General features: G+C 39.8%; 2 protein-coding genes across 2 annotated transcripts; one reads left to right on the top strand and one right to left on the bottom strand.

The window, feature by feature from the left end:
• LOC107627649 lies at nucleotides 2,148-3,002 on the top strand. Its single transcript, XM_016330474.1, has 2 exons — nucleotides 2,148-2,231; nucleotides 2,307-3,002. The coding sequence occupies exons 1-2, from the start codon at nucleotides 2,148-2,150 to the stop codon at nucleotides 3,000-3,002; spliced, it is 780 nt and encodes a 259-aa protein (XP_016185960.1).
• LOC107627648 lies at nucleotides 8,252-8,671 on the bottom strand. Its single transcript, XM_016330473.1, has one exon. It carries the CDS (start codon nucleotides 8,669-8,671, stop codon nucleotides 8,252-8,254), a length of 420 nt encoding a protein of 139 aa, XP_016185959.1.

Here is a 9,432-nt window from a genome sequence, read left to right as displayed (position 1 = left end):
CCGATTTCACTAACATTATCCTAATAATTACAAAGTATGTGAATAAATTTTGCATTCAACAGAGTTTATTTTGTACTATAGTGAAGATTATGACTTGGACTTGCACTACTGGGTTCCTTGAGCAATAGGCAATTTGGGGTGCATCACTCATATTTTGGTCTAAGAAATGTTGTAAAGTGGGTGTCACTTAGGGGACAATCACTGATTTTAAGGATATGGCTTGCAGTGGGTTTTTTCTTCTTCTTTTTTTTTTTAAATTATTTAAATGTTGGAGGGAATAGAATAGGCCCACTAGATAGATAGACGAGAATGCTTCTTCTTCTGTCTATGAGCTATGTAGGGTAGCAATGCTATCATAACAAGAATTTTTAGCAAGCATCTTGAGTGGTTAAGTTCAAATATGGCCCCACAACAACACATTGAAAATTTTATTGTGGCTTATAATATTGAAGTCCATCATCATCATCATCACCAAATATTGGTTAGTTTAGAAATTAGAAGTGGAATTAGTACCATGAATTTGTTATCAAGAAGACGTTTTAGGTGAGGTGCCTTAGGAGTTAACATTACTATAGACTATAGTACTCATCTTTTGCTTTGTTTTGTTTTGTTTTGTTTTTTGTTTTTTTAGTTTTTTCTTTTTAGAGCAATTCCACAATCATGTAAGAAATTATTCTCTCGGAATATTCTTCTTAAAATATTATAAGTGACTTTTTAACTAAATTTATTTAGAGTGACTAATATGCTTTCTTTTATTTATTTTCCCCTGAAAACAGAACATTTTTATTATAAAAATAATCAAAGAAATAATATCAGTTCATTATCATTAATTATTTCTAATTTTCCTAAATAAATTTTAATTTTCTATTTACTCCATTTTTAAAATTCTTTTATATATCTGTGTGTGCACGCACGTCAATACAAACTAACAAATTTAATTAATTAAACAAAAGGATAAAACACACAATTAAACTAAATGGAGCTCAAAATTACACAATTCACCCAAATAAAAAAACGTTACATGGATCTCCCATTAGCACGTTTCTATATAAATCGAATGAGTCTCATTCGATTTGTCAACTCTCACTAATTCGAATCAGGGTAACTCGAATTACTATGAAAAAATGCAGATCGAAGCTAACTAAATTTATGCATGCATGCATGCTACCCTAGTAAATCGAATCACATTGATTCGATTTATGCATGCAATTCACATCCCTAGTAATTCGAAATAACCTGTTTCAATTTACCCCTTGTGTTGTCCTTATATAATTCGAATGAGGTTGATTCGAATTACCATGGAGTAATAAATCAAACTAGGCAAATTCGATTTACTGTGAGGCCAACGTATATAAATATGATATGAACGTGAATTCCATATGAGAGTGAAACACAATGGCTAGTGAGGATAGTTTTTTAGTGTTGGTGCACTATAGAGGGTCGATTAAGAAAAAAAAAAAAACATGCTCTGGAATTAAGTTTACTGATAAGGATCCCCTTAGTGTTTTTCTGAAACCTACAACGAGCTTCATTGAGTTCCTGAATTCTATAATCCAAAAACTGGAGTTACAAGGCGTGAAACGGGTTGAGAAGTTATTCTATCAAATTCCGATTTCAGTTTTGTGAGATGATGTGAAATACGATTTGTTTGTCATAGGGAGTGACAAGGATTTGGAAGTTCTGCTCCATTGTCATCGGCAGTTTTCCGAGGTCAGGACCCCTGAGCTGTTGGCCAAGCTTGTAGATGTGGTCTCCAGCTCAGGAGGTTCGAACCGGAACCCCCAAGCTCCAGCAACGGCAGCCTATTCTAGTTCGAGGCTTGTTGGTGCTTCTTCATTTGTGCTTGTGATTGCACCTGAGGCAATGGTGGTTGCCTCCCCGTCCTTTGCAGCTGATCTAAACCGCAATGGTGACGTAGAAGTAGGTATTACTAATACGGCACCGGTTTCTATACAAGGTGGAACACCGGATAGTATAGATGATATACTGCAGAATGATGATGACGATGAGATGATGTGGAGCCGGATATCATTGCCAATGATAGTGGTGATGGCATAGCAGGGAGTAATCCAACTGGGGGATAGCGGAGCGTCTAGCTTAGGGACTCAGCAGTACCCCCGCACTTTTTAAATTTGGACTTGGATACCATGAGACAACAGAAAGTTCTTGGCGAACCTGTTGGATTTGGTGGCAGAGATACACAGGGTATCGGAGGACTAGCGGAGTTTCAAGTTAGTTAGCAGTTTCAGGATAAAGAGGAGGTCGTGTTAAGCGTAAAGACCTATAACATCCGACGCGAGGTTTAGTACAAAGTAGTGGAGTCCGATTATTGCAAGTACTATGGGAAGTGTAAGGAATTTGGCAACCGGTGCACATGGTTGATTCGGATCAGTCTCCGCCAGCATAGAGGTATTTGGGAGGTAAAACGGTATAATGGACCTCATACTTGTCTGGCCATGTCGATATCGAGTGATCACAGGAGTCTTGATTATCATGTGATCTCGACATTCATACTGCAAATGGTTAGAGCTGATGCTGCCGTTTGTATCAAGGTACTGCTGAATGCGATAGAGGCACATTTCGGTTTTAGACCGACTTACAGGAGGGTTTGGTTGGCTAAGAAGAAGTCCGTGGCACAAATTTACAGAGATTGGGATGACTCATACAATGAGTTACCGCGATGGGTACTAGGTGTGCAGATGACGATGCCGGATAGTGTTGCAGTGTTGAGGACGAGTCCTGTGCGAGTGGGTGGGCAAGTGGAGCAATCGAATGCCTATTTCCACCAGCTTTTTTGGACATTCCCACCGTGTATTGATGCCTTCCAACATTGCAAGCCGTTGGTCAGTACTGACGGGACCCACTTGTACGGCAAATACGGGGGTACATTGCTCGTTGCGATTGCTCAGGACGGAAACTCCAACATGCTGCCTGTTGCATTTGCACTTGTAGAGGGTGAGAATGCTGAGTCGTGCTCATTTTTTCTATCCCACCTCCGCTAGCACGTCACTCCGCAGCCGGGTATTCTAGTGATATCGAATCGGCACAACAGTATCAAGGCCGCACTTGAGGCTCCCGACAGAGGTTGGCTACCACCCGCTACATGCCGTGCATTTTGCATTCGACATGTGGCCGTAAATTTTACCCTGAATTTTAAGGGCAAGGATGCACGTAGGCTTCTGGTGAACGCGGCATGCAACCTACAACTCATACACTAAACACGAATAAAATACAACACACAGACAATACTAAGTAATGCAAAGTCAAAGCAACTACGAATCATAACTCATATACTAAACACGAATAGCCATGACTCATCCGAACAAATATGACCCTGTGAAGTAGCGTTGAGGGCATCGGATCCTCTGGCGCCTTTGGGAGAGCGGCACCTCATCCTTGTCTCCATCTTCGGCTGCCTCCACCTCCTGTGCAGTCTGTGGGGGTGCCCTAGACGGTCTAGCCTCAGACTGTGGGGGTGGCCTAGAAGGTCCTGCCACAGTCTGTGGGGCAACTGTGTATGCCGAAGGAAGAGTGTCACCCAAAGCAAAATGCTCATGCAGCGTCCCTGACAGAGGCTCATTCAGGTCCACATCTAGGTGTGACTGGGGTCCGGTGGCATGCGACCTCTGGCGTGCTGCCTCATCCTCCTGCAGTCTTGCATAATAACACTAATCTCCTCTAGAAAGTGTGATCCTCCGAACTCCGCATCAAGACCCTCATTGGTGAGCAGATCCGATAAAAGCTGACCTGGGCTAATCCATGTCTGGCTCTTATGTACATCCTGGTCATCACTAGGGACACCAAAAAAGTAATCACCAAATTTCCTTCTGCCATCTCCACTGCCGCCCTCGCCGGTATCATCACCCACACCAGAACCATACTAGTCTCCACCATGTGATCATCTATCACCGCCACCATGCTGACTTCCTCCAAGTCCACCCCCATCCCACCCTCATCTCTGCCATGATTCTTGCCATCATCCCCACCATCAGCCCCATCATCATCCCCACTATCACTATCATCGTCACCACGGTCATCATTATCGTGTCTGCTTCTCCGTCTATCTCCAGCTCTAACTCGACGACCACCCCTCCCTGCCTGTCCAGCACGACCCCTACCTCGTCCATGACCTCAACCTCTGCCCTCATATCCCGCCATCGCATTGTCGAGCTACTGCCACTCACGCTGGCTCCTACGTGTCCTAACACGAGCTCTCCGCTCTACTCGATGCCTATCTGGAACATCATCCACCCGATCCATGTCAGGAACTTGTCTTGGACCTCGCTAGGTCGCCTCGACTAGAATAAGAACTGCCCTGGGGTTACCGAGGATGAGCTAAGGCGATAGGAATTTCCTACCATGCTGGCTCCACCAATCCAAAAACTCATGCGATGGGCTTGGGTTTGGAACAACATCAAACCGAATGACATGATTTGCCCGGTTGTCCCAATGGAGGTGCCAAAACTGCAAGCTGTGTGGGAATCACCGATCACCACCTTTGCCATCCTTCGACATCAAGAAATCGATATCGAGTGTAGCTCGTGGTCGAGGCTGTACTCCACCAAACTACGATAGCATCCGATCTACCTGGTGCCACTCTATGACAGCAAAATATATCAACGCTGTCACAAACATCTACAATGCCGTATGCCGAGGCTCCAATATCTCTGGATGCACCACCTGAACTACATCATGAGAGCTATACGGCATCCAAGTGAATTGTGAATAGAAATAGTTATGAAACATCATCATTAAATATACATTGTTGCCAACCCGAAATCGATATTAACTATTTACAGTTGTCGAAATACTCACATCTCCATCCTGTAGGAGATCTATCCTGAGCCTCCAATGAGCAACTTGAGGTCCCTTCTTGCTCGCGGTCGAGTTGTGACCTGACCACCTGCAACCCAAACACAGGTTATCACTAAATAAAACTAACACCAAATAATTCTGACAAACATAGCATATGAATAGAACACTACCTCGAGGCCAAAGGCCAACCGAACGTATCATATTCAGCGGGCCTGAAACCAGGGAACCGACAGATGATCCATGACTGAAACAGCTGTAATGGACCGACTAACTTCACAACATTTCAATTCGCCACGCGGCAAATGCACCGGTATAACCATGAGAGAGCAGCTGATCCCCAACTGTACCTACCTATGTCCTTAAGCCTGGCTACGTATGGCAGCCATTGAATGTAAAGGCGAGTACTGGATTCGTCGCCAAATAGCTGAGTCCCCAAAAGCATCATGATATAAGCCGGGCATACCTCCTAACAGTGGCGTCGTCAGCACCATCAGGAAGCTCTCTGAATGTGTCCTGCATCCAACTGCATCTCATCATGAACTTGTTGATGCAGTTCGCATGAGACAAAACACCCAGCAGCTCCTCGAACTACACCCAAGCTGGGCGACCACCCTCGATGTATCGCTCAAACTCCATCAGGCATCCACTGATGTAATGTCCATCAATCGACTGCCCTAACTGGTATGCCATGTCCTGTAGTATAATCGTGCACTTCCCGAATGACATATGAAACGTGTGCGTCTCCGGATGCCATCGCTCCATAAATGCACTAACCAACAGCTCATCCAACCTAAACTAAGTCTCGTTTAGCCTCGCAAGATAGTATAAACCAGACATCTACAAGTATGAAACGATCCTCTCGTCCAGGTGCATACCCTGCTTCCGTCTCATGCTGGTGATACCTCGGTGGGCTGCATAAACAACGTAACAAATTGTCTCTTAGGACCACATCAAAACATATTTATATAACAATATCAACTAATGCATCTCTTAATCCAAAGAATACAACTTGTTTGCATCCAAATAATGTTACGCATTCAAATACAAAATAACATCATATATTCATCAAACTGGGCCTAATAAAAACTAGTTTAATATTAATAAAAAAATTGACTTAATGTAAACATCACATGAATTCTGAATAAAATAGCAAATCACTACCCATACTTTTTTTTAACAACCCCCCAAATCACAACATAGACTCCAATCACTACTCTTACTCTAACTAAGTTTCACCCCCATTATCTTAACTACTCATACTCTTCTACTTATTTGTAATCACTATCCAAATTAGAACTTATTCCGTCAAACCTCTAGAAACTAATAAATCACTAATAAATAGTTGATTTTGGTATACGGATAATATTTTTGTTAGTTATTTTATATCCTGTATATCCGAGATGTGTAATGTAAATGTAAAATCATAATCTTCTACCCATTATACATTTTAGTAAATAAAATATTTAAATAATTTAAATAAAAAATCCTTTAAAAGCATCTATAACATGATGTGTTATAGAATGGTTAGTTAAATAATATTCATAGAATGTTTAAGGGTTAAGTACGATTTTGGTCCTCCTATAGTTTAGGCCGAAATTTTTTGTCTCCAATCTTTTTTTTATACAAAATTGTTCCTAAGATTTAACGTGGTTTTAAAATTGTCCTTTTGGACAGATTAATTTTTTAAATAGCAAAAATACCCCACTTTCTCTTTTCCATGCTACCATCACCCCACCTACTACCACCTCATCACCATCTACATCACCCTACCCACTACCACATGATCATCATCTGTTCATGAATCTAACAAGAAAATCTAACCTTCAACAACAATTTCAAATAAATCAAAACTAAAATAGCAATTCATCACTAAAACCATCATCATTAACAAGAAACAAGAAAATCATCATCATCATTGTCAAAACAAACATTAATAAGAAAATTAGACATTAAGTCATTAATAAGAACAACAAACATCTTTTTTTTTTTTCAATTTCTCACCAAAACCAAAGAACCAAAAAAAAGCAACAACAATCCATGTTCAGAAATTAGGGTTTGTGATGAAGGAAAAAGGAGGGAAGGAAATAAAAAAATTATGGTTTTTCTGTTAGCTCATCCATGTTCTACGAGAGTCTGAATGGCGGAGGGCAGGGAAGGGGAAGGGAGGTGTATCAGTGATGCTGGAAATGCGAGAAACACAACTACCACCACTACCACCTCCTCGATGACGACGAGGAACACGAGGCAATGGCGAGGGCGAGGCGCGACGAGGGCTAGGGCGAGGGCGAGACTTCCTTCTCTCCTTCTCTGTGTTTTTGCTTCTCTCTCTAAGTCTCTACTTCTCTCTCTTCTGAAGGTGGGATGGAGATGATAACACTGAAGATATAATTGTCTGACGGACGATTTTAAAATTAAGTTGAATCTTAGGAATGCATTTGAATACAAAAAAGGTTGGAAACGAATAAAATTTTTGACCTAAATTTTAGAGACCAAATTCGTTCTTAACCCAATGTTTAATCTGATTTAGTATTTTGCGAAAGTACATGAAAATAAAGATTTAAAATTTTTCGGAGACTTCACTAAAAGAATTTTGAGCTCAATTAAAAATTGAGTAAAATTATAAGTATCTCCAAAATAATTAAGCATTTCTTTGCTTTTTCTAGTAGCCGTCTTTTTTCATTGTGCTATTCAGTTGTTTGTTGCTTCTTTGAACCAAAATAAATAAATAAATAAAATGAGAATATTATACTAAAATGAACTTGGACCTTTGACAAATGGCTTCTTATTTTTGTTTTGTCCCTTTTGTAATTAATGGCTGATATAAGCATACGCGTTTGTTCCATAAATTGATGCATAATTTAGGAAGATGATGTAAAACCTAAGTCATTTGAAGGGATAATGATAAATTTATTTCCATAAATAATACTATTGATAAAAATAAAAAATAAAAGTGGGGCATTGATCAAACTCCCACAATAATAGCCAATTTTTTTTTGGTTTGAAAGCAGAAAACTGTTAGCAACAATGAATGAATAGTCAGAAATTAGAGCCTACAATTCAAACTAAACTAGGCACCAAAATATGACTTGAGGGTTGAAGCCAATGTTCTTATGAGTTACTCAAACTTCATTAACAAAGTAACATGATGGAGCCAATGTTCATTGTTGGAAACTCTACACAAACTCCACTACCATAGTGGCATAGTTCACAAGGATTAAACACTACGAATGAACATGTCAATCCAAAAATAAAAAATAAAAAATAAAAAGAACTAATGCTAGACAACTAGCCAGAACAATTTGTCATAACAATGTGGTAATGCTATCAACCATTCAAAGATCATGCCAAAACTATTCTGGCTATGTAACAATTCACTTTCTCTAAATATACATATCTTGCAATTAACAATCACCAAAAATTAAAAACTAAAACTTCCCTAACCAGAAATTTCTGAAACCGAACTTGGTCTCTCCCTAGAGGAAGAAGAATGCAAAAACTCAATGCAATCTTCAACGGCTTTGGCGCGATGTGAGTCGATGGGGCCTGTCAGCGACTGCGATCGTGCCAAAGCCGATGAAGAAACTTTCCTTGAGGATCTCCTTCTCATAGAGGCAATTCCAATAGCATTTGCTACTTTTGATCCAAGCTTTACTAGAAATTTAACAGGTGATGATGATTCCTTGAGCAATCCGAAATTCCAACATCCAATCATCCTTTTCTTGCTTCCCAACACTCTGCCTCCACATCCACCGCCTCCACTGCTGTCATAGCCAACACAAGTACCATGCTTGAGAAATATGGTTGTTTTGTCACTTGACTCAGGGCTAAAGCACACCCTTTTGCTTTTCCTTAACATTTGAGGAAAAATATGTAACTTGAAACTTCTAAAAATCTCCAAATGTTCCAAATCCCCTGTTTCTAAAACAGAGGAAAACAGAGGAGAGGCAGAGAAGGAATAATATAGATACCAAGGATTAGGATATGTTGATAAATTTGAAGGTATATACTTATAAACAAATTTAAGGAAACAAGGTAGATACTAGCTAGTAATAATAGAAACTAATTGTTATATAGTAATAACAAAGTTTAAAGACTAAAGAGAGTGATGTTTCAAGAACATTTAAAGAGATAGATAGAGATGTTTCAAGAGACTTGATTACTCAAACATACATGACCTTGAGAACATGCAAGAACTTAAAGGGCATCTGAAATAAACTCATTTACATAAAATAATAATATACGTGCATGAGACATGCACACATGACAAATGGGCCAACAATATTTGAGGAATAAAACATTTTTATGAACATTAGTTGTTTTGGAAGTAAGGCCTACCAATTTAACTGAGGCAAATGGAAAATTGGACTTTGGAGTGGGAACAATGAGGTGTGAAAAATGAACAGCGTAAAGAATTTGATTTGGGGAGGGTGAGAAATAATTGACGAGAAATTGTTGTTATCAGGGATCAAGAAGGGAGAAAAAGGGGTTGTGGTTTTGGTCAAAAGATAAAGTAGTGGAGCCATGAAGACTCGAGGGAGACAAGAATGAAATGAAACTGTTTAGAGGGTAATATAGAATGAAAAGGGATGTGAGAGCCATTTTTTTTTAACCGTAAAG

The sequence above is a fragment of the Arachis ipaensis genome, chromosome B02, assembly GCF_000816755.2.
Source record: "Arachis ipaensis cultivar K30076 chromosome B02, Araip1.1, whole genome shotgun sequence".
In the NCBI taxonomy this organism is placed as follows: domain Eukaryota; kingdom Viridiplantae; phylum Streptophyta; class Magnoliopsida; order Fabales; family Fabaceae; genus Arachis; species Arachis ipaensis.
This window is presented reverse-complemented; position numbering and strand designations above follow the sequence as displayed.